At 36.4% G+C, this 26856-nt stretch overlaps 1 protein-coding gene across 1 annotated transcript in view; it reads right to left on the bottom strand.

Annotated features, from left to right (window-relative positions):
• The window catches only part of PTPRN2 (protein tyrosine phosphatase receptor type N2), a gene marked incomplete at its 5' end in the record, with an annotated part of 788338 nt that overhangs the window by 107912 nt on the left and 653570 nt on the right, over positions 1–26856 (bottom strand). Inside the window, one exon of the mRNA XM_081933438.1 lies at positions 21287–21502. Within this exon, the coding sequence (XP_081789564.1) occupies positions 21287–21502 (216 nt within the window). The remainder of the gene's footprint in view (positions 1–21286; positions 21503–26856) is intronic.

Raw genomic sequence — 26856 nt, 5'->3', positions numbered from 1 at the left:
AGAACACAATGTGTATACTGCTTGCCAACTATTATCTAGAAGTATCCACAGGATTCTATGCTTTCAGTAAAATGCTTTTGTACAACAAGGCTTAGAGCCTGAGTTGCAATTCTGCTTTATCATTGTCTTTCCCTGTGGAAAGTGTTTTTATTAACAATCTAACAATTCCATATTTATGAAATAAAGGATTTGTCATATCCTTTACGCAGGAGGTCCACATAGGTGCCACCCTAGAAAGCAATTCATGTTTGGGCAACAAAGGAAAACCAGGTCCATGTGCTCTTAAGGCAAATCAATAATGCACATATTAAATAATTAGCATCTAGACGTACATAGCAGAAAGTAAGATTCTATAGGATGATTATCTCATGAAATGGAAACTGAAATATGAAACTGATCACAAGTTATTCAATGTACAATTCTTGTTTGCAATACACTGGTGAAATCTTTAGTTATTATTTTTCAAAGAAAAGGACAACCTACTTGAAGCCCTCCCTATTCAAGAGAATCTCAGTTAATAGTTCTACTTGTGGCATATTCCATTTCTTTCAATTCTGCCTGAAAAGCACATGTTCCTGGCCATCATGTAAATCTTCCACTTTTCTACTCTACTAAGTTAATAGTTTTTTCATCCCCTCCTTTCTCCAATCATAGATCGCTTTTATATCAAGATAATCTTAAGAATTAGGTTAGATTTACAAAGATACTATAAAGTAACAATGAGTTTCATGAATAAGTGAAAGTGAATATGTGAAAGTTTTAACCACAATTGTTCCATTCATATTACAGTAGCAACTGTGGCTCTAATATAAAATACATTGATATGACCCATACAATGTCAGACATTTTTTAGAAAAATTCTTTAAAAAACACTCCATGGTGCTTTACAGCACTCTCTGAGCTGTTTACAATGTTAGCATAGTGAGCCCAGCAATCTGGATTTTACCAACTTTGAAAGGATGGATGTCTGGGTCAACCTTGAGCCGCATAAGGATCGAACTCAAGTGAGAGGAGAGTTTGCCAGCAATACTGCATTCTAACTACTGTGCCACCAGGCAAATAAAAAAACGAAGAAAAATATAGACAAGTCTATTGTTCCTATATCATATCATCACTTATTGATATAAAAATAATGCATCAGTGGTCAATATAAACCCTAGCATGTACACACAAATAAGGAAAGATTAAGAGCTTATGTGGGTTTATAAGACACCAGAGAAAAATGTATTTGCATGAATGAGTATGTGCATTATTAACTACTGTGAGAAGTACAACTTCTACACATTTTTTTAGTTAGAGAATCATCAGATTGAAGAGAGAAATCTTGAATACTATGGGCTGAAATTAGACTGAATAGCCAACTAAATCAATGACCTTTAATCATTATTAACTAATGTTCCACTTATTTCAGGGGGCTAACCTAAGCATAAATCTGGATTCAATACACAGTATTATCAATACCCTTCTTGATACTTGAAGACCGACATCTGTAAATTTGTATGTAAACTACTTTTTAACTCTTTAATTAAAAAAACCAAATATCATAATTCCATTTATAGATGAAACTTAAAATATGGGATGGCACAAAAGTAAACTCTCCAGCATTTTGAGAAATCATACAGAATGATATATCTTGGATGAAGAGATTTCAGATTCCCTATTATATACTGTACATACATAGAAACCTGAGATAAAATATGAAAAAAAACAGTTTATTACTTAAATATTATTTCTTCAAATGAAAAAAACTAATGTTAACTCTGAAAAACTAAAGTCAACACAGAAGGTAGTATCTCATATCCGAAAAATTCATCTTGATATGTTTGTGTTGTTTTAGAAAGGTTCAATCTTGCTCCAGAACTTCCCTTTCTATTTTCTGAATATGTTCACTTAATTCCATTACTTATTTGCTTATGATACACAAGTGATATAGTGGTATAGTTACATTTTTTCAATCAACAAAATGATTTTTTATTTTCAGAATAATTATAGCACAACCTCTATGAGCTGAAGGACAAAAACTCATTAAATATCTTCAGCAGGGGGCAGCATGACAACATTTCAAATACCTTGCCTGTAATTTTTCTCTTCAGATATAAGTTTAAAAAATTAAAGCACTGCATTTAATTCAGAATTTTTCAAGGTTTGCAATGTTGTTATTCAATTATGCTTTAGTCCTATCTTATTATCTCACATGTGCCTAAATTATTGAAAAAATATTCAGCCGCATTTTTAAAAACAATTTCTTGTAAATGTTTTGTTCCTCTGGTGTTTTTATATGTATAATTTTATGAAATGTCAGCTATTTAAAATCAATCTTCTGATAAGCAGCCACCTACAACCAATCTAGTAACTAAATAAAAAGGAAATACACAGACAGAATCTGGGGGAGAAAAGGCAAGATAGCCTATTTTTAAGTCTCTCAACTTTCTTTAATATTAATCAAAAATAGATTCCTAGAACAGTAAGAACAAAGAATTGCTGCATGTCAGTGTAAAACTCTATTTTTCTTTATTGACATGTTTATAGTTTATATAAAAATTAAATAATACAATTTTAAATATTTATAATTTATCTATAATTTTAGCTTGTTGCTTTTAACCATTAGACCAAACTACAACACATTACTACAAAAAAGTACAGAAAAAAAGCCTAAACAGTGAGTGATGTATATTAAAAGCCATCATTTATCATTCTTATCTGTATATAGAAGGAGGAAAGTGCATTGTTTATGTTAGTCACCTTGAGTTACAGATAGTTTTAGACTTACAAATATTCAGTAAGTGACTATCCAAACATTACAAAGTACTGAAAAAAGTGATATGGCAGTTGTTCACACTTATGACTGTTGCAGCATACTCTACTGGTCACATGATCAAAATTTGGAATGCATGGCACCTGGCATGTATTTATGATGGATGTAGCGTCCCAGGGTGATATGATCACTTTTTGTAACCTTCTGACAAGCTAAGTCAATGGAGAAGCCAGATTCACTTAATATATTCATGTTTTTTTTTCTTTCGTCCTTATTTTTTCATGTATTTTCTTTGTTATAGTAACGTTTGGAATATTTGAAATAAATGTTGTATACATTCAGAAGCCTCTTCCAATTCAAGACGATTTGCATGGACTGAACATTGACTACAGTACGATTTTATCAGATAAACAAGCACCTTTTTCCCTAATGTCTTTACTAAAACAGCTTTGCAGGCTTTTGTAATGCTTCAAATAATGTAATGTGGGGGGAAAAGCAACAATGATGTCACCTAAAAATATCTTTTTTTAAAAAAAAAACTATGCATTGCATCTGCAATTCAACACGACAATATGAGCCTGGGAAATAAAAGTTCTAAAAAAAGGGTGTCATTTTTTTTAGGCAAGAGCTAAAACTGTTATTAGACCACAAAAAGAACCAACACTATACTGAAACTCTCAGCATGAAATTTGCTGTCAATAGTATATGTTGGACTGGGAATTGTAACAAAAACATTCAGTACTTTATGGAATGATACTGAATGAAAAATGTTCCCTTATGTCAGAGGTCCCAACCCCTGCTCCGCGTGTGCGAAAGTGTGAAGCTCCATTTGCAGGAGCAGGGAGCACCAGCATAAAAACTCTTCCTCCTCCCACCGCCGCTGCAGCTACCACTGCTGGTCTGCAGAGAAAACGTTGGGGACTGCTGCATTGTATGTACAAAAGGAGCCAACTGCATAGAATTACTGAAAATCTGTATTTTAGCCTTGCCACCTACACAATAGGCAGGATGAAAAGTAATTATGAACAAAAACCATAGTGTTCTTGTAAGAACTGGAGTAAAATAAGTTTTGATCATATTAGATTGATGCTCTAAGCTATAACTTTCCTCATTTCTGATAAATATATGAAGTCAATGAAGTAGACAGAAGCTTAAAAGCAACCTCCCACATTGTAACTGAATGGCAACTTATGTTCTCTGTAATTAGGAACATAAGAAATTACTTAAAATAGCCATAAAATGATCTTTAGTCAAAGGTCTCATTCGAGCTCAGAAATATTTCTTTATATATCCTTTTGCTTTTAATTTCAATTCATATACGGAGACTTTGCATCAGACTATGTTTTCCTTCAAGTAATCAATGTGAAAATATATTTTATTTATTTTGTTGGGTGCGTATCCCATTTTCCTCCAATGGCTTTCAGAAGAATTATCCTTCATTTTATCTCAATTTTGTTTTCTTTTTATGACTGTAATCCCTTTTATTGGGCTGGAATTGGGACAATTGAGTGGAGCTGGTCATTTATTGGCTTGGCTGGATGCCTTCCTGATGCCTACATGGAGTTCACAGCAGGAATTTTATCATTGCACTCTGATAAATATCTGTCACTGCCTAAGATTGGACTCTCAACCTTCTGAGTGGGAAGCGAGCATCTTCACCTCTAGGCCACTCTGGCGCACCTTCATTTTACCTCAATGCTGAGTTACAAGAAACACTCAGCAGAATTCCAAGACTAAGGATGGATTTAATAGGACCCAATTTGTCCTAGTTCAATATCTTAATCACTATCACACAATGGCTCTCACTTATGGTGAACAAAAATGCAAGAAATCTCACAAAATACCTTACCCAAAACAAAGCCTCACAATTCCATTACCATTCCAGTACCATTCAGACATTATATCCCATGGGTGAAGCAGATCTCTTGTCATGAAGTTGAATTAAACCAATAATCACTTTTGGAACTCCGAGCTGCCTTCCCTCTAGAATTTTTTTTCTATCTTGCCAATCTATAATAATAATAATAATTATTATTATTTCTTTAGATTTCTAAACCGCCCCCTCTCCCAAAAAGGGACTCGGGGCGGTGTACAGTCAGATAAAATGCAGATAAAATACATGAATAACAATATAAATAATATAAAACAATTGAATACTAAACATTTAGGTGGAGGAGATGAGACTGTACAAGAAATAAATATGCTATGGAAACCCTAAAAAACATCCCCAATTAAAATACCCAAACCCAGTTAAAATATATCCCCGGGAGGCAAAACTAAGAGAGTGCCAGGCCAGCTAATTGAAACAGGTGAGTCTTTAATTTTTGACGGAAGGAGCGGAGGTCGGTGGTGGTTCTGATGTCGGGGGGGAGGTCATTCCAGAGGGTTGGGCCCATCACAGAGAAGGACCTACTCCTAGGTGTCGCCCGCTGGCATTGCCTAGCGGACGGCACCAGGAGGAGTCCCTCCCTGTGTGAGCGGATTGGTCGTAGGGACGTGTGGGGTAGGATGCGATCTCGCAGGTAACTAGGTCCTGTGCCATGGAGCGCTTTAAAGATGGTAATCAATACCTTGAAACGCACCCGAAAGGCCACAGGCAGCCAGTGCAGCTCGCGCAGGAGGGGTGTTACGTGGGAGTATCGTGTACTCCCCATGATGACCCGCGCGGCTGCGTTCTGGACTAGCTGCAGTCTCCGGATGCGTCCCAAGGGAAGCCCCATGTAGAGGGCATTGCAGTAGTCCAGGCGAGACGTCACCAGCGCATGAGTGACCGTGCGCAGGGCACTCCGGTCCAGTAGGGGGCGCAATTGGCGCACCAGGTGGACCTGGTGGAACGCCCCCCTTGCCACGGCTGCCACATGGTCCTCCATTGACAGCCGGGCATCAAGGAGGACGCCCAAATTGCGCGCCCGTTCCACAGGGGACAGTTGTTCGCCCCCTATGGCCAGCGATGGTGTCAGCTGGCTTAACCGAGGTGCCGGTAGCCACAGCCACTCGGTCTTGGAGGGGTTGAGTTTGAGTCTGTTGTCCCCCATCCAGACCCCGACGGCTTCCAAACACCGGGACATCACTTCGACAGCCTCGTTGGGGTGGTTTGGGGTTGAAATGTACAGCTGAGTATCATCAGCGTACAGGTGGTACTCAACCCCAAAACCACGGATGATCTCACCCAGCGGCTTCACATATGCGTTGAACAGGAGAGGCGAGAGGACCGACCCCTGTGGCACCCCACAAGTGAGTGGCCTCTGGGTCGACCTCTGCCCCCCTGTCAACACACATTGCTTCCGGTCGGAGAGGTAGGAGCCGAACCACCGCAAAACGGTGCCTCCGACTCCCATCCCCTCCAACCGGCGCAATAGGATACCATGGTCGATGGTGTCAAAAGCCGCCGAGAGGTCTAATAGGACCAGGATAGAGGAACAACCCCTATCTCTGGCCCTCCAGAGATCATCAACCAACGCGACCAAGGCTGTCTCTGTGCTGTGCCCGGGTCGGAAGCCGGACTGGCGTGGGTCTAGATAATCGGATTCGTCCAGGTGTCATGGAAACTGCTGCGCCACCACATTCTCAACAACCTTCGCCAAAAAGGGGAGGTTGGAGACTGGACGGTAATTAGCTAGCTCCATTGGGTCGAGCGAAGGCCTCTTGAGCAAGGGTCTCACCACCGCCTCTTTCAAGGCGGTTGGTAAGTATCCCTCACCCAATGAGGCGTTCACCAGGCCCAGAAGCCAGCCTCGTGACACCTCCCAGGCTGCCAGTACCAGCCAGGAGGGACACGGGTCCATTGAACATGTAGTGGGCCGCAGCCGTCCACGCAACCTGTCCAAATCCTTGGGGGCAACAGAGTCAAACTCCTCCCAGAATGGTCTCTCAAGACTCGCTGTTGACGGCTCGTCTGGTCCACTGACGGAGGTCCATCCGCTCCGGATCTGAGCAATTAATTGTTAACAATTAAAGGCCTCCAGTTTATCTCTTGTTCAGTTTTTATTTCACATTTGCAACTTTTTCCTACATCTGCTGTTTACTGTAAGAATTTAGAAAGCCAACTAGACAACTAGTACATAATTATTACAAACACATACTGATTTTGTAGAACTCACTTTCACCTTTCGTATAGGCCTAAAAATGATACCCAATTTTTATAGTACTGAACAGAGCCAAGCTACATCTGGTAAGAATATTTTCAAGTGTTGAGAGATTCAAAATAATGTCCTCCTACTAAAATCAATGAGTTGATTTTTTTTTGTTTAAATAAATAAGTAGCATATTACTAAATAAACATTTTCCTGCTAAATAGTACCATTCATCTTACCATTAATGATGCTGAAAAGAGAAGCAGCAGGATTTGGCATTGTACATGACCAGCAGAAATACAAGTTTGATTCAGAGATGGTATTCAGCAGGTTCTGACCAGTTCTGAAGAACTGGTAGTGGAAATTTTGAGTAATTCGGAGAACCGGTAAATAAATGTAAATCTATGTATTGTGATGTAGAGGATAGAGGGAATGGCCTTGAGGGACAAGAAGAAGAGCAAAATCAATGTCAAACAAAAGAGAACTGAGTCTAAGGCAGAAATAGAATCTCAGTAAATTTCTCATACTAGCTTCTTTCTAATTTTCACAAAAGTAAAGAGAGGGAGAAGCATATTTGGATTTGCAAGATTTTATTTCTATACTTTGCAATAGAAGATTGTACAATATAACAGGTTCCTGGTCTGCTCTACCTTGAAGCCTCACATCTAGTGATTGGGATATCATTTTAAAAACTCAATTATTTGGAATCCTGTACTTCAGAGACAATAATCAATCAATATCAGAAAGTGTTATGGTCATTCCTTAATTCTCACATGCAGAACGAGTAAATGTTCCTAGAATTTGAGAGAAACAGATTCTTGCCAAACTGGATAGAAATGCCAAGTAATAAAAATATATAGAGAAATTATTATTCAACAGAGCAATTCTAGGGTAAGTATTAAACCTATTAAGTCTTCACAGCAATACTGAAACTTGGTAGAAATCTGAGCCTCAGGTTACTTATAGTAGTATTAATTACCAGTGATACAGAGGGAAAATGTAGACTAAATATTGAACAAAATGACAATATAAATATTCTATCAATAGCAAAAAAGGCTATATAATTTGAAAAATGAGGTTGAAAGCTAGCTCAAAATTTCCCAATGTAGCATCTGCCTATTTAGATTTTTGTCTGCTTTTCATTTGGAGTTCAGTGTGCCACCATCAATTCTAAAAGATTAGTTAGGCTGAGAGAATATGAGTGGTTACCCAGTTAGATTCTATGCTCAGGATTACAACCTGGGCTTTCCCACACTTTGTTTAACCATGGTATCAATGCTGTACCCCTAGTATGAAGGGTACCAAATTCAAGAAGTCTGGTCTAAGTCTGAAAATGTTTCCATAAAACAAAGTTGGAATTTTATTTGATTAGAGTCAGGATGGATTTGATTTAAATCAAGTTGATTTAAATCACGATTTCAAATCATGATTTAAATCACTAGTAAAAAGGCTTGTTTTAAATCAACTTGATTTAAATCATAATTTTTAAAGAGCAACTGTCATCTCTGTCCTGCAGCAGCTCCTCCTCTAATCCACTGTTGATTTATCAATAGTCCCAATATTGCAGAATATACAGCTTCATGCTACATAACTAAGCTCCATTTCATGCTGAATAAACTAAATTATTAATGTAGCTTAAATAGAAAACTATCTTTAAATAGATTTTCACTCCAAAAGCATTTTATTAAAATAAATGTGATAAACAAATCTGATTTAAATTTTTTTAAATCATTTTTTTATTTTTTTAAAAAATCATTGATTTTTATCCGTGATTAGAGTAATAATTTCTAATTCTAAGTAATAATCAAGTAGTTATACTAAATAGCAAATTATATTGCTTACCTTTAATCTTTGTCATTTGAAAATGCTAAATTTATATATTTCTGAAAATTTTACATTAAATATGTACTGTTCCTGCCACATCCTTTGGTCATCATACAATCCTTGCCTGTCATTACTGATTATATACCATTATCAGCTATTTGAGGTAGTTGGGTAAAGAAACAGATGCCACAAGGACTTTGCTTTATCACTAAGAAACTTGGAAGCCTGACAGAAATTTTCTATCCTCACTCCCTTATACCAAAAAGAAATAAGGATGGTGCAATCTTGAGTTTTTTTCTCATCCCTTTCTCTCTTTTAGGATTAAACAGGCATTCAGCTAACAGTTATTAATATCTTTTTCAAGGCATCTCCTTTCTCCATTACATCCAGGAGTATTTTCATCTTTCTCTAATATGAGTTAGAATGGCTGGCAAAAATAGTATGAGTTGAAAATTCAACTGTTTTATCAGCTGGATTGTGTAATTTATGACCAAATAAAAAAAATCTGCATAAAGAATGCTCTTTATGGTAGTATGTTTTTAAAGAACTCAATTCTAAAAATATTCACTCCTCCTTTCAAACTACTGTTCTGGAGCTTCACCGAAGCTATTATACTTGTGTCTAAATAATGATCATTGAAAGCACACAAATATTCATCCTGTAAATTTAAAAAAGCGTTTCTTGGCCACTGGAGACTATATTACACCTACTGTACACAAGATGTAAAATAAAATCTGCACTTGCATGGCTAAGAATGAATGAACATTCACATTACCTTGCCTGCTTCAAACATGTTTTTCCAGAGACAAGAACTATTTACAACTGGGGATCTTCTTCTTTGATTTGTTATATCTCTAAAATGCAGTTTAGTTAGTTATGTAGTTAGATGACTACAGTTTGTTCCTTCCAGTAGCTAGGTAGCTACTTCAGTTTCAGGAAATAAGAGGTAGCATTTAATCAAACATTTCCTTCTCAATAGCATCCAAGTAGTATTTTGAAAAGTTTATAAGGCATTAAGGCATTAAGACAACACTCCCTTCCCAAGCATTTGAATGGAAAGGTAACTTGCTTCTAAGGATGAAGCCTCCAGGAAACTGAATACATAGGTCGACTGAAGAGCAAAGTCATTAAAACAATGAAATAATATCTCGCTTTCCCATCCACTTGTTAGTTTCAGTAAAAGGAAATCTATATAAGCAATGCAAAATATTTTCCTTTCATGCTGAGCTCAATCCCTGTGACTTCATGGATACCCCCAGGTCTTATTTTTGGCAATAATATAGAAACAGATTGATATTCTATTCTCTTGAGGATTTTTTTTCTTTCTAGTCTGGCCTACATCACTGGAATTTCCTGGTGACTTCCTATCAGAAGGACAAATGATAAGTAACATTGTTTTTTTTTTATATCAGTCAAAATCAGCAATATGCTGTCCCCTGCCTAGGCAATATACTTATTGGTACAAGTTGAAAAGCTTGGAAACATCAAAAGGACTGCCAGGAAAATAAAGAAAATGCCATACAAACTACTATGGTAAAGTTATTCCAAAGGTAGGCATCACCATTGAAAAGAATCTTTCCTAGAATGCATCAAAATACCTCATATAGTCAGGGAATGTGAGGAATATCTCTAATAAAACATTCAAAAGAACAGAAAATCACACAATAGAGACAAGGAGTCCTTACAGATTGACTTTAAAGAAAAACTAGGATACTGAACTGGTTAGAATCCAGTACATCTAGCGGAATATTGGCATAAGATCACTTCTCATGATTATTCATGCCATGTTTACTCACTCCCCACCAGTGGATTAGTACAGTGCACTCTATATGGGGCTGCCCTTGAAGAACATCTGGAGACTGCAGATTTAGATTGGCACTCTGAAATCTTATATGCCATCCTTACTAGCAGAAATGATTTGATTAAAAATAGTCATGTGATGGGAATTCTGGTGCAAGAGATCATGCAATATTAAGAGGCCTTGATTTTACCAAAAAGCTCAGTAACAAAATAGACATAAACTATAGATTTTAGAAATTTTAATAACTTCAAATTTCAATTTTAATAACTGCAAAATGGAAGGTACAGTGGAAATAAAACTTTAAAGACAAGGTTGCCATAGCCACTAAGAAACAACTAAGGAAGTCAGTGTAGGCAACTTACAAAGAAGTGAAACTAAATAAGGATGCTTATTGGAAATGGAAGAAAAGCTAATGACCAAGTAAGTCTAGAAAGCTTGAGATTAAAACATGTTGGAATAGGTCAGGAGGATAAACTAAGGCAGGAAATAAGCTAAGACTAGAAAGAGAAAAAATCCAGCAACAAAAGTTTATTCAAATATTTCAGTGACAAGTGGAAGACAAGGGAGATGGTAAGTATCCTGCTTACTCCCTAAATACAGAAATCTTTATAGAACCAAGAGCAAGGAGGAGAACATAAGTCCTTACATCCAGAAGAAATTGCGATTTTAGAAGCAAAGTCTGGCAACAACATAACAGGGATGGATCCAGGTCAGTAAGAATATGGTAAAAGATCTTCTACTTGAAATTGAATGCCACCAAGTACATAGGCCCTGAAGAAATATACTTCAAAATACTGAAAACACTGGTTAAAGAATTGTTGGGACCCCTTTCAGCTATCTGTCAGGAATTCTGGAGAACTGGGGAGGTGTCAGAAAATCCAAGAAGAACAAATATGACATCTTTCCATCCCTGTCTTCAAGAAATAAAAAATACCCCATCATTATTTATCTGTGATTCTAACATGAATACATGAAAAGGTGCTAGAATAGATAACAAAGATGCCAGATAACTTTTTTTTGCAGATATGCTGTTTGCTAAGTCAGTATGGCATTGACAAACATAGGACTTATTAGACAACTCATGTCTCCTTCCTTGTCAAGATAACTACTTGATGGACAAGAAGAATGAATATAATCAACTTTAATTTCAACAAAGCCTTTGAGAAGATTTCATATGGCACTCTTACTGGCAAGCTGTTTAGATGTATGGTTTAGATGACATTACACTTTAGTGGATCTACAATTATAAGTAGCCAATGGAATTTCTTGGGGATTTTTCAGGCCCAGTATTATTCATTGACTTTATTAATGATTTTGACAATGGGAACTGGTGGGAGAATTATAAAATTTCTCAATGACACAAAATTCTAGTGAACATGCAGGATGAAAAATAAAACTAAATCTAATCTGGGTAATTGAAGATGAGACAATGGTGTCATCCAGCTTCTACAAAGCATACTACAGTTTTGGAATGTGTTAAAAGTAACATCATAAGCCTTGCTGCCTGGGAGAATCTATTTGGAATACCATGTGTGATTCAGGCTTTTGGTAAGACTCAGTGAAGGACAACAAAAATATTAGAGAGGTATAAGGACATGTTGTATGGGGAAACTCTGGATTTTGCTCATTTTGAGAGAGAAAAAAAGACTTGAGCAGAGTCATGGAATCAGTGTTCAAATGCATGAAAGTATACCATAGATGGCAAATAATTATTTTCCACTAAAAATAGAAATAATTAGAAATAATGTGCATAAGTAGAAGCTAAACAGATTTTGACTTCATGTAATTTATACAAAAGTGGAATAGTCTATTTATGAAGTTTGTGGGTTCTCCATACTTACAGGTTGTTTTTTTTTAAAGAGGCTGGATAGCCAATCTCTAAGATGTTTTTCTGCAAAATACAAAGGATTGGACTAGATGTTCGTTTGTGCTAGATACTCCAACTCTACAGTTCTATGAGGAATTCTATGACTCTATGTCTTTCCTCCTCCTCCCTAAATGATTCATGATGGAGGTTATTTAATAATTAAACCAACAACAATTCATTGTATTTGAGATAACGAATTCCATAAGTCTGTGTGTGAAATGGCAGTCTCCATGAATTATAGCCAATTATTTCTAGGAAACCATTCTAATATTCAAAGAGAGTCCAAAAATGTCTAATCCCTTCTGTGAAGGATGTCAACTAAAACAAACCTGTTAATTTTCAGATTCTTACTGAATCATAACAGAGGTACAAGTATGCACATTTCTGCAAATATTCTAAAAAATAATCTTTTTTTTATTTTAAAAGAGGCCTTGTCTTTGCACATAATCCTAGATCTTTAAAAAAATATTCAGTACAAGTAGGGAGTGGGATGATTGCTGAATGGCAATTTCTTCTTTCCAACTTTTAAGGTGTAAAAGAAAAAGGCTGAGTTGAGTACCAAGGTGCACATAGGTGCATTTCCTGGTTCCAATATTCATACTGAGTTCAGAAGGTAAACAAATCATGCTGGGTTATAGTGAAAATCAGAAAAATAAGAACTATTTTAACAACTGATGATAGATTATGAGTTTCTACATGCCAAAATATATATTATTCCAATTTAATTTCCCCAATTTATTGAAAGATATAGAAAGCTTTTTTTAAAAAAAATTAGCCCAGGAGCAAAATTTTATTGAAGTAATACTGAAGCTGAAATTAATAAAAAAGGAAAAGAAAAATACATGTTTCAGACTAAAACTGGTGCTGAAGTAATCAAAGGAGTCAGCTTCAAAAGATTTTTTTTCTATAATGAGGAATATCAGGGTTCTTTAAAAAAATGACAGCTATTTTCATGACACAATAAGCAAGAAATAACAGGTGCCAACATTCTGTGTTCTTCACCATGTTTACCCTTTCTCTTAATATTCTTGATACAATAAACTGAGCTCCAATTAAAATATTTCACACATAGGTAGGATTAATTATCTCCTCTAGAATTTTAAAAGCTATATAGGACTATGTTGTTTTGAAGTGATGTGGGCAGCATATTAAACAAACATGTCCTAGACATTGTGCAGCCTTGAATCACATTGCTACAACTACATTTGGTACTAATTTCTTTGAGCCAAGCCAACCAAGTAATCACCATTACTGTCTATTTCTCCTGTTATGTTTACTGTCTATGATCTAGTCTTAATGCAAAAATGCAGCCACCAGAAATATAGCAAGTTGGAGAGTTGCTTAACTTTATCTATATATTCTAGAAGCAATGAAGAAACAATTTTCAAATTTCAGGGAAAGGGCAGATATTTCAATTCTTTTGTGTGTATGTGTGTATATATGTGTATACACACACACACAAGTGATACACAGAATTTGACTTTAGTTCAAATGAAAAAAAAGTTAAGGCAATGCCTTCCGTATACACCTTTTATTTTGATCCATTTTTGTGTGTGTGTGTGTATGTATGTATGTATGTATGTATGTATGTATGTATGTATGTATGTATGTATTTGTGGTACAACCCCTGGTATGCCCAAATATGGGAGGGTATGCCCAAATATGACCATCCAGGCAGAAAACCATAAAAATATGTTTTTCTGCCTGGATGGTCTCCTGCAGTGAGCCGATAGACAGAAAGGGGGAGTAGTGAGTTCCCTCCCATATTTGGGCATACCAGGGGTTGTAACACAAATACATACCTATTTCCATGGCTCAGCTGATAAGGAGGAGAGCCTGTGGCTTAGTGGCTAATACATCTGCCTAATATGTAATACAGCCCAGGTTCGAATCCCAGTAAGGGTATGGCTAGCTGATGAGAGCTAAATAGCTTGAAATAGATCTATACTAGTCTCCCTTTATTTATTTATCAGCACAAATACAACACACGCACACACAGACACACACATCTTCATAATTTACATACACAATGAAAGCAAATAACTAGAAAAACTGGTTTTTGTCTGGCTTTAATAAAGACAAAATTGGCTAGGGTCCCTGATCTAGTTTACTTGCCTTTCTTCCCATTATCTTTTTAGATTCTATGAGGAAACTTGATTTCCGAAGAAGCACAAAACACCAAGTTAGTATTTAACCACGAGCAGATACAAACAGACATATATAAGCCTGACCTGACAGAAAAAGATGACTTGCACAGATAAAACTTCGAAGGAATAATATAAAAGAACACTTTATACACAAGGAACATGGATAGATGAAGGAAAGGAATGATTTGAAATGAAACACAGGAATCCTAAATTACAAAAGTGAACACTCCTGAAGTGGGAAAGATGATGACAACAACTGGCCTCACAGAGCAAATCAGCCTCATTTGTTCCTTCTTTCCTCAGCACCCCTTCCTTCTCATCTGATCCTTCGTCTGAGAGATCAATAAGTTCCAACAAATAATGAGAACATCAACAGGCAGAAAAGTGCCAAAATGTTTATCACCAGATGCTTTCCCCTCCTGTCATTAAAAGTAGGCCAAACACAAACGTCTAAATAAGAAAAGTTTATTTCATGAATATAAATATTCCTGCAAAGTCCAAGGGTGTTTTTAAGAGCAAATCTTGAAACATCACGAATACTAACCTTAATTTAAGTCTTTTTTTAGTTTCTATTCCTATTCATTTTCCTCACTACACTAGTATGTTTTAATTTATTAGCCACATAAAATATGATATTGAATGGACTTCTCAAGCATTCGTTGATTTAATACATATATAAAGCAAAGAAGATAGTTTGAGGTTAATTACTATAATACATACGCTACATAGTATATATAATACTATATACTTCCCAGATATCTGATTCAATTTACTTTGTTGCTTCTTTCGCTTTGTATATTTCAGTTTTCCACAAAGGGATGTTGTTTTACAACCTACTCTTTTTCATTTTTTTATTATAACATACTTGTTATTTGGAACTACACAAAGAAATTCTGTTCTGGTCACCACGATGTAAAAAAGTTGTGGAAGTGCAGAGAAGAGCAACAAAGATGATTAGGGGACTGGAGACTAAAACATATGAAGAACGGTTGCAGGAACTGGGTATGTTTAGCTTAAGAGAAAGAAGGACTAGGGGAGACATGATAGCAGTGCTCCAATATCTCAGAGGTTGCCACAAAGAAGAGGGAGTCAAACTATTCTCCAAAGCACCTGAGGGTAGAACAAGAAGCAATGGGTGGAAACTAATCAAGGAGAGAAGCAACTTAGAACTGAGGAGAAATTTCCTGACAGTGAGAACAATTAATCAGTGGAACAGCTTGCCTCCAGAAGTTGTGAATGCCCCAACACTGGAAGTCTTTAAGAAGATGTTGGATAGCTATTTGTCTGAAACGGTATAGGGTTTCCTGCCTAGGCAGGGGGTTGGACTAGAAGACCTCCAAGGTCCCTTCCAACTCTACTATTGTATTGTATTGTAAATCCCTGACATGGGAACCAGTAAAGACATAATTGTAATTCTCTTCCTGTTACTAATATTTTAAATTAGGAGTAATTAATACTAAAAACACTTTGGAAAATGTGAGAATTTTGTGAGAATGGCAAAAAGAATTCTATTAAGGATATAATTTTTCTGCATGTCTTATATCTTAGAATTTCATATCTCAAATAATGATATTACTCACCATGGCAGAAGCTTTTGATAAATACCATGAAAAATGAAGCATAAAAAATAAAGCATTTTTGCATCAAGAATATCACACTTTACAACACAATATAAATGAATGAAATACAATCCACTGTATTTTAATATTTTAGCTATATTGGTCTGATCAATTTGATACCAACCGATTTTACTTAAAGTTCAAGTTCAAATATAGTTAATAAGTATGCCCAACTATTTAACGTAAATGTTTCTTTTTGATTCAGGCAATTAGTTTAATTTTAGTTAAGTTAGTGTAGTTAAAACAACATGCACAGTAAGTAATCATTCATGTCCATCCCACAGAATATGATGACTCCAATCTGGATTATAATTGCATGTCATACACTCATACTTTTTTAATTCAGTGGGATTGCAAAATAAATATACTAATCAGACTAGTTCCATTCTGTAATTTGGACTAAGAGATATTTTCATGACAGAATAAAATTAAGTCATTACACTAGTTCAGTAATAAATAAATAAAAAATCCAAGAGGTAGTAGTACCATTTTTTTATTAATGCTCAGTTTTCCTCTTCTTACTTTACTCAGTACACCTCCATAAATCTACAAGTACATTCATAATGGAGAATTCAATACGTCTCTCAAGCTAGAGCAATTCTCCAAGTGTTCAGCATTTTGAATATACCAACTTGTCAGGTACTATTTGAACTTGCCTGGTTATTGATGCAATTGCAAAATATTAATTTTTTTCCTAGCTTTATACAACTGATTAGATTCCAATTGCCTATAAGGTTTCTGTTCTATTTTAGAGCAAGCAGATATGTATGTATAATATGTATTACAATGCACATATGCGTGCACATACGAACACTTGAGGTTTTAAAACATATTTATAAGATGCCTACAGGAACATGGAATTATTTAACATAAGAACTATTATTCATAAACTTAAACAAATAAGGCAAAAGGAATAAACACAAACCTTGGGATTCACCATTCTCTTATTGAATCATCCTAAATATTATTTGTGTTACTAAGTTCAAATAAGTAAAAAAAAGTTCTAAAGCAACTAGTGTATTTCAGCTTAAAGGAAATATGAGTTCAGCATAATGTTATTTAGTAACAAGATCAATCCCCCTCAGAGGAAGAATATTTTATTGACAATTCCTAATGTCCAAAAAGTTTGTGTTCATTAATGAATGTTTCTAAAATGTATATATGTATGTATAGATCTACCTTTCTACCTACTTACCTATGTATCTACCTATTTAGCAAATAAATGAATTGGCTATCATCTTTGCCCGCTATAGTATTTTAGCAGGCAGGAGTCAAAAGAAATAGTGCAGTTAGAATCATATAAACAACTGTTGGAACAATAGATCATCCCTAAAGAGCAGCAATCATCAATGCACACTTCCATTAATAAATTACTCACTGATGATGACATCAATGACAATGAAAATATGCAATCACTATTAATGTTTACACATTGTTCCCCTTGCACTCCATGCTTGAATGCTTTACCCCAACACTGACATACCATCATATGGCTTCTATATACATGGAGGTTCAAGTCTGTAAAATATCAAGTATCCCTTAAAGACATTTTATTGAAATGGTTTCATCACCAACCTCTCAAAAATAAAAAAGGAAAATAGAATTCCAAGGATAGTAGACTGGCTCTACTTATAGAAACTGAAAGGAAGCCATAACAGCAGCAGCAATCAGAGTAAACAAACAAGTAAAGCAAAACAAAGGGAGCAATAAGAATCTGTTTTAATGCCAGTTTAAACATATTGCTATTTGTGCAGCTTATATGACTATATAAAATGGACAGAAAAGTAGATGCAGTTTGTCTATATGTATACTGAACATACAATAATTAACATATCCTTTATTTCATATGGGTTATGGAAAGAAACACTTGAGAAATCAAGTTATGTATTTTTTTTCAAAGAACTATTATGAGCCCTGTTCAGAAATAAAAATAATCAAGTCAAACAAAATTCGTAACTGTATGACTAGATCTAACAAACCTCTAGTCCCTAAATACAATCTCAAATGTTCAAAACAATTTCTAATTCATCTTACCTCGTATTTTAATATATATACGCTGAAAAGTTGTTCCACGGCTGACAGATTTGATTTGTTTAATTTATTAACAACATACTAATGCTTTGGATCCTGTTGCCAAAGCATACCATATATGTATAAATATTTATGTTGGGAAGAAAATAACTACTGATTCGTGCAACATAGACTTATGTTTCATTATATGTATTGTGTTTCTCTATAACTAGGGTCAATGTGAGCTCCACTGTTATTTCAAAGAGCTTTCAGGAGCTTATACGCACATTAACTTCAATTGATGTTTCACCGTTGATTTTACCCTAAAATAAAATCTTGAATAATGTGTCATGCAAATATTCTCGTCAAAATAATTTACAATATTTTTTCCTCTCTTTTCTGCTGCTTGTAGCACAATAATTTAAGTAGGATCATATTTTCTAACTATTGCCAAGGGATCATTTCTAACTAAACTCCTATCTTTGAATTATAAAGACTAAAGATTGTGAAGGCTTAATTTTTTAAAAAGAAAATAGGCTGTGGTTTCTTTAACTCAACATCTGAATGGGAGTCACTACAACCATTCTTGCAAGTTAAATATAACCAATTTATCTTCTACTTGATTTTCATCATATAGAAAAAATTATTTAGATATTTAACAGAATTTTAATTAAATCAGTAAATTACTGGGAAAGATCAAAAGAAAAAGCTGTGTGAAATATTTATTGTACACAGAATAGTTCTAAGCATTATTTTTCAGAGATAAATGTTCCTTAGATCAATAGGCATATTCTTTATAAACTTAGGATCAGCCAATAAGAACTTGCTAGTAAGAAATGAGTTTATTTTTAAAGGATTGTTTCTATGGTATTTACTATTCCAAGGCTAACAAGCTTTTTCCTCTTCAACACCCCCAGGCAAAATTAGAAAATGAGTACCCATACCAGTACTTTCTTTATATGATAGAAACTCTATTATGCAAGCACCAGTTTTCTATGTTCTTTGTAACACTGTTAAGTCACTTTTATAGCCCCAGGTCAACTCTGCCACACTAAACAGCACACCCATTAATCCAAACTTCCAATTATGAAAATCTTTTGAATGATCTCCCTGTGGCTATTTGAACACATGAAGTTGTCCTGTACTTGTTTTGATGAGGTGAGAGAAGGGGTGATTTCTATTCTCTCAATATTTTCATTTTAATGTGAAAGTGAGCAAAACAATCACATTAATGTATATGAAAGGATTATTGTTCATTAGAATCCACAGTATGGAACTTAGACACTTATTATACCTGGGAGCAAAAGAACAGATGAGTTATTAAATTACTATGTGGTAAAGACAACATAGACATTAATATTTTATAACACTTTTTGGTTAGAATCTTATATATGATGAATTTAAAAACAGGAGTTAGGTTGCTTCCCAAAGATGAGAATAACACCATCTTCCAAATACATTTTTAAATTCCAACTGTCAAATCAATTCCCTTATCACAATTGTGCTAACAATTAATGGGTACGGGACTCCACTGGTGATATTAGGGAAAACTCAAGATCATAATTAAAATTTATTAGATCTGGGTTGCACTTCCTATCTCATTTACCTCTAATTAAACCCTGTTGAATCTAGTGAGACTTACCTTTGAGCTGACACAATTAGGACCATAGTGTTAAAACGCTTTTCTTTTTAAAATGGAATTATATCTTGGTTTAGCAATTTTAAAAAAGATAATAAATAACAATACAAGAATTGAAGCTTACATTTCATTTAGCATCTGGAGTATAGATTCCTAGTAAACAATACAAAACTCATTATAAAATCAATATCAACTTAACCAGTGTGCCCAAGAAAAATAGCAAAAAGGTCATTCCCAGAAACTCAAACAATTTTCCTCCTGGAAGAGAAAGATTTTAATTACAGATATTACTAACCAGAACTGTCACTAAGAGGTTATTCTGTTATTCTTTTGTTTATCACAAATAAGTATTATTACTTTCAAATTATAATTTTATCAGCATTATTAGAATAAGGTATATTTAAATATATTTAAAAATAGCTAAAAAGTTTTCATCAAATGAATTGAACTAGTTTAATTGTTCATTGTTATTTATATGTAGTTTCGCTATTAGTTTACGTTCAGATAGCTTCATTTCGCTATAAATTATTTTTCTTGTCTTCTCCCCTCATAAGATTTTATCTGAAGATTACATTATTTCATTGTTTCTTCCTACACTTAGAATTAAAGTTAAGGGTTCTTCCTCTGAAACAGTAATAATAGGCATTTATTTGGACATATTACTATTTTTGAAAATGTCATTTTTCAGGCAACAAAATCTCATTTTTCAGACAACACAATGTAAAAAAATACATGTAATGACAAAAAAAGTTTTAAAAATATTTCATTATCTGAATGCACAATTCCGTTTAAAGATGTGTTTTAGCATGTATACATTAAAGAAGTTTCATAGTCATTGCTATAGTAACAATATGGTTTGTTCAATTATATAGCAATGCAGACAACAAAAGATGTGGACTACCTATTATAAATAGATTTCAGTTCTCAGAAAGTTTCTGAAACATTTTAAGTTTTATCCTAAATTGTTTATAATTTATTGTGAAGATTTATCTATTTTTATGCCTTCAATCTATTAAGTGCCACTTTCCCAGAATAAAACAGGCTTGTTGTGTTCTGGCTTCTACAAATGTATCAACATTATATTCCAATTTATCTGAATAATGGAGAAACCAACATCTCTACAGGTCAAAGTTTATTTTCTTATCAGACTTTCAAGAATTTAATAATTCAAAAAGAAAAAAGAGATACTGTTCAAATAACTGCATTACCCATGCCTAATAAATAATAGATGGTTTTAATATTTACTATGTAATGACAAACACTACATATTAATCGTATTTTTCCAGAGGTATTTCAATTAGTAATTGCATCTTTTAATGTTTCTAAAGACATAGTTACAGCAAACTACAAAAATAGACATGATTAATAACCAGCAATAAAAATTTGTTACAGTCTATTGGGGAATATTAATGGAAGAACACCCAATAAGAAAAATATTTACGTCAGCTGTAAGTAAATAAAAGCAGCACTCCCTCACATGTGGGATAATAAATAATGTTTAAGTATCCAACAAAAACAAAGAACTGATGGAGTGGAGAAAGTCACTCTTACCTGATAAGTGGTAGTAGCATCCGAGCTGGGATCAGAGCCTAGGCTTGTCAACTTCTCCTTTAGTTTGTGATGAGAGCCATGGCGGAGGCAGTAGATCACTCCTGAAGTCATAAGGACTCCCAAAATGCAAGCAGTGGAGAGGAGTGTCAATATGATAAATTTGGTGGTATCTTTCTCTTCCTGAGCATGGTGAAGCAAAAGTTCCAGCTTGTTTTTCTATATCAGGATAAAAAAAGGAAGGGTTTATATGCTTTATAATTTATTTATTTATTGTCCAAATGAACATTTTTAATCCTGTTAGAGAGAATTCTTAATTGAATATAGCTGTTATTTTTATTAAAAGGATAAAGTTGCAGTGTTTGCAATTATTTTTATGAAACAGATCTCAGTTCTTTGGAACTGATTTTGATAAGATCCTTCCATGAATTCCAAACATATTTACATACATACATACATACACACAAACACATGCATACATACAAGTGAGTTGAGTAAGTTTTGTTTTCTACTTATATATTTTGAAAAACACTAAATGGAGGCATTCTAAAAGAAGAATCATTAAGTTTGGAGACTGCAAATCCTACTTGTCTATAGCCTTAAATAGTACAAAAGCAAAATTTTAAAATGCCGCAAAATGAAACAGTCAAATTAATTGTCCAAAATAATAATCTTTTCTGCCCTTTAAATTAAAAAGATAACACAATTTTGATAACACCCACTGCATTAATGCTTTAAAAAATAATTCAACTGTTTGTTGGATTGTGCAAAATTAGTTTTTTAGAAAGGAAATATTCCAACAATAAGCTTAACTATCTTATAGTCAGCTTTCCTCATGATACTTTTTATACAAGTGGGAAGTGGTTTTTTTCTGTTTGATTTATCATCTGGAATATCTGTTCAAATAATTTCTCCAAATATATATATAATGTTATTTTTATTTATGGAGAAGAATTTTCACGTGGAAAAGCAAAATCCATCTTTCTTTTCCATCTTTTTGTTCACAGAATCAAATAAAGTTTAGCCCTTTTCTTTTCTAAGGACAAGGAGAAAGGGAAACGTTTCAAACTTAATTCAATGTTGCCTTTTAAATTATGCGCGACTGTATGTCTATGTCCGCGCGTAGCAACAAAAAAGAAGAAAATACAAAGTGAAGCATTTTGTGCTCCACTCGCACAAAAGTTGTCCAATAATTTCCCCTCATTAACTTCATTATAAGCTATATTAGCAACAATTAAAATCGCAACCTGACTATGAAAAAGCCAGACACGGAAGATTGCAGGCGCGCTCATTTGGCCAGCGCTTCACATTTACCAGGGAAATGAATGGAAAAGCCCTCCCCTGCTTCAGCTCCGGCTGCTTCAAGATGCGAACAATTAGCCAAGTCCTCTTCACCGCCTCATTTCGTGGACTAACCACACGGATCTTTCCCCCCTCACTGCCAGGTCCGACCTATTCATTATCACGCCTATCTTCAATAATTTTCTACTCTGCATTCAGCTAGTCTCCATTTAATTTCCTCCCGGAGAGCCACGTCCACAAGCGGCACTTATATTAAGCCCCGATCGGGATTTTTTTTCTCCTTTGCTTGCTTTCTCTTTCTCCCTTTTATTTCCTTCTTTTTTTGTCCTGCCTCTATCTTAGGGAAGCCGCCAAAGTAATTACAGTCACGTCTTGGCGGGCTTGCCATTAATTAGCCTTCTTGCTTAGCCGTAGTTCTACGGCCTCGCGAGTGACCCCGGCTTAAAAGAAAGGAAGGGAGAGACAGGTCCGGCAGACTCTTCCGCGCCTTGTTTCGAAGAGCGAAACTCGCAGGCGAGGAGGCAGCGCTAGAGGCCAGAGGCGCGCACCCTAGCTGGCTTTTCAGGGAGGGGCGGCCGTGGCTAGCTGCTCGCGCCACTTTCTCTGTCAAGCTGAATGAAGCCGAAGGTAACTCCTCTCCTGCCGCCGCTCCAAAGCGCTGGGGCAACCGGGAAGGACGTGCGTGCGCTCCCTCCTCCTCCCGCCCCCTCGCCAACGGGAGGAGTGTCTTTCCAAACCCCCACCTGTCTCGTCCCTTTCTCCCGGCGCTGAGAGGAGTGGGATAGGGACCCAAGAGCCGCCTCTCAAGAATAGGCGCTCGGCCGAGTCTCCTTAGGATCACTTTGATCCCGACACCGAACTCCTTTTCGGTCGCGATTACCGAGAAGGGAGCGGCTCAAGGGAAATTGCGGGGGTGCTGGAAAAGGGGAGGGTGTGGATACCTAGCCTCCGTTTGGCAAAGAAGGAAGTTAAGTTCCATCAGCACTTCCCATAATTTACGCGTCTCACTGAAATAGGCTTACTTCGAAGTCTCTCTCGACCGTGGCGGGCTCTGCCTCCGATGAAGGCAGAAAACGACCTGTCTCAAGATCCCAGGGATAACTTTGGTTCAGGCAGTCGAATTCCACGTTCGTTCCCTCTCTCCGCAAAGCGAAGGAATTGCAGAGGCGCTGCCGAGCCGAGAATAGGGCTTCAGCGGACGCAATTCCTAATAAACGCATTATGTGCAGAAAAATGCATGCCACAACCAGCGAATCGCGTTTTCCAAGGAACCGACGAAACCCCGGCCGGCTGCTTAGCCGGTTGCCGAAGGAAAAGAGCAAGGTATACGGCTGCCCAAAAGGTCCTTCCTTTTGTGCAGCAAGGCGGCAGGGTCAGTGTCCGTAGCAGTAAGAAGGAGGAAAGCCAAGCAGTGGAGCAGCAGCCATGGTCCCGCTTTGAAAGCAGGCTGCAAAGAAGCACTCTGGCTAAGCCTCCGGTGCGGGCGCGTTTTCTGATAACACTTGCAGTCTGCGCGGACTGCCATCCCGCTGCGGGGCAACTTCTCTTTCCCAACTGAAGCCAAGGAGGCTTCCGAGGCCGCTCTCCTCGATCTGGGTAGGGCGAGTACCGGAGAGAGGTGCGCTCTCTGGCTGCCCATTTTCCAGTGCCACCCAACGCCCTCGCGGAAAAGGATGTTTTCTTCAACTTCTCAAAGCTCTTTAAGCCAGATTTTCCCACTCGCCCGACGTTTGCTTTTCTCCGAAAGAGAGGTCCGCTGTTGTTGATCGGCCTCCTCCCCCAGTAGCATTAGCTCTCTGGAGACAAGCAAGTCCCCTGGGACTGCAGCCTAAAGACCTGACCTTAGCTTTAACAGCATTTCGCTGAATGGCCCCCAACCTCCTGGAAGTGGCCATTTCCGTTTAAATAGAAGCGTCCAAGAATTGGCCAGATTCGCCCCATCTCTATCCTTCAGGCGGGGCGGGGCTGCGCAAAGGATCCTTCCACTTTCTGGAGCGGCCGGACCAACCGCTTCGAAAGCATCCCAACACTTCTCCGGCAGCTGTGCTGTGCACCCACAGCAAAGCGAAGGGAGAAGCTTTCCTATTCTTCTCCAGAATTTGATGCGTCGCTGGGTCTATGATAGATTTAGCCCTCATCAGCACCTAGTGCACCGCAATTCGATATGTGAACCCCAGCTTTGAGGCGAAGCCATCCTTGATATTCTACCGAGCCCGCCTCCCCTTAAGTGCTGTTCAACAGTTGGTATCTTAGATTGGGAGGAACTACGCGCGCCCCTCCTATTTTGTCTACACACTACTCTTTCTTTTTCTGTGGCGTGCGCACCAACACACCAATGGCGGTTGCTAAGGGAACTTTGCGTTTGCATCTGATCCTCTCGTGAGGGTCTCTTAAGATCAGGATCCTAAACCCACACTTCTTGGGAAGGTGGACTCTCACTGGCTCTGCAAGACAGGCTTCTAAGCAGCAGGGTGTAAGATTACCTTATAATTAGGTTTCCTTACTATTGACCTTTTTAAGATTTTACTACCAAGCACACAATAGTTATGGGAAACCCACCAAGCACCACAAGCCTTTGTAGCTAAGATGGCCTGCATCTGTAAATCAAATAATTTCTAAGCGGGTGTTACTCAGAAATAAGTTATCTGCACAGAATCAGATAAAACACCTTGCCCAAGAAAGCTCAGGAAAATGCTTTTTTAAAATTCCCAGGCATGTGTATTTAGAATTGCAAGTTAAATAGAATCAGACTGAGATTGATGCATTCAGGAGATGCTAGTTTACCTCATAGGTAATAATCCATAAAATGTTGAAAAGGAATCTATTTGTGTGGGTAAATAGGATTATTTGAAATACTATGTCTTCAATGGAAATATTCAAATAAATGCTATATCCGCAAGGAAGAACTGATTTAGTTTTAAATTTCATACATGATGGTCTCTCCCAGCTTCAATTTCCTATCAATAAAATGGGACCAGAATCTGTATTTCACGAGGTGTTACAGGTGATGGGAATGCAGATTCTCCATACTTGTGCACAAACAAATGTCTAAAAAAATGCTAAGTATCCTTAAATTTGGAGCTCCTTTTCCTGAACTGGATGGGATCTGCATTCACCTGAATGCAGGATACATTTTGGCTTGGAGAACAGTATCACCTCTATGAGAAATTTTTTGGCTTAGAGATTCTAATTAGGAATATCTTCATACTGACAGCAAGTTATTATGCAGGTACTGTGAAGAAACACCTTTTTTCATCTTCAGCAGCACTATTTAAAACATACATATTCAAGTTTACTATAGATTTAAGTTTATTTTGTGGTGGTTATTTGCATAACAAAATTCCCCCCCTTCAAATCCTTTGACCTGAATGGGTTTTCAGACTGCTTTACAAATTGGTGGTTCTTGTTGAAAATGAAGATACTGGGTGCTATTTTAAGCAGACCTAGAGTGTTAAGTTCATCTCCCATGCCAAACCCAGTATATTACTTCAAAAAGAGAATGGTGGAAGTGTCCTGCATCACTTTTGCCTTTCAAATAAAAGCATTTTCCCTTCAACTTAATCAGCCCTTTGAAGCAGCATCAGTGATGAAGTAACTGGGCTGGGGACAACTACTTAAGTTGCACATAAAGAAAAGAAACTATCCTATTTTTCTATTTGAAGATGGCAGAAATCTACTCAGGACTGAAATGTGGATGCAGATCAAATGCACATCTTTGCCAGAAAGGCCACGACAATTTAAAAAAGGAAATATATATAGTGTGTGCAAAACGATTTTCTGTCATACTATCACCTACTTGTTCTATTTTTCTTGTGCATTTATGTTTTTTCAGCGGTTTAATTATTCTGAGATAAAATGATAAAAAGGCAAACTATAAAAGAAAGTTTATAAAGCTAGTATGGTCTAGTGGTTAAAGCATAAGATTAGAAACCAGGAGATTAGTTCTAATCCCTCTTTAGGTACAAAGCCAGTGAGCGACTTTGGGTTTAGTCACTCTCTCTCAGCCTAGCCCACCTCAAAGAGTTGTTGTTGGGAAACAGGAGGAGGATGACATATTAGATATGTTTACTGTCTTGAATTATTTCTAAGAATAATAAAGCAGGATTAAAAAATTGAAAAGAAAATGAATACACAACATGAACAGAATCCTGTGGCTTCTGCATGTAGATTCAAGATTATTTGCAAATTAAGTTGAAATGAGTGCACATTAGTTTTATAGTCTGTCAGAAATTTAAAGCCAGCACGCCTGCATTGCCTGCAATGTATAGTCT

Source organism: Natrix helvetica, assembly GCF_964273705.1.
Source record: "Natrix helvetica genome assembly, chromosome: Z".
Classification (NCBI taxonomy): Eukaryota; Metazoa; Chordata; class Lepidosauria; order Squamata; family Natricidae; genus Natrix; species Natrix helvetica.
Note: the sequence above shows the minus strand (reverse complement) of the source record. Positions and strands in the feature narration are given on the sequence as shown.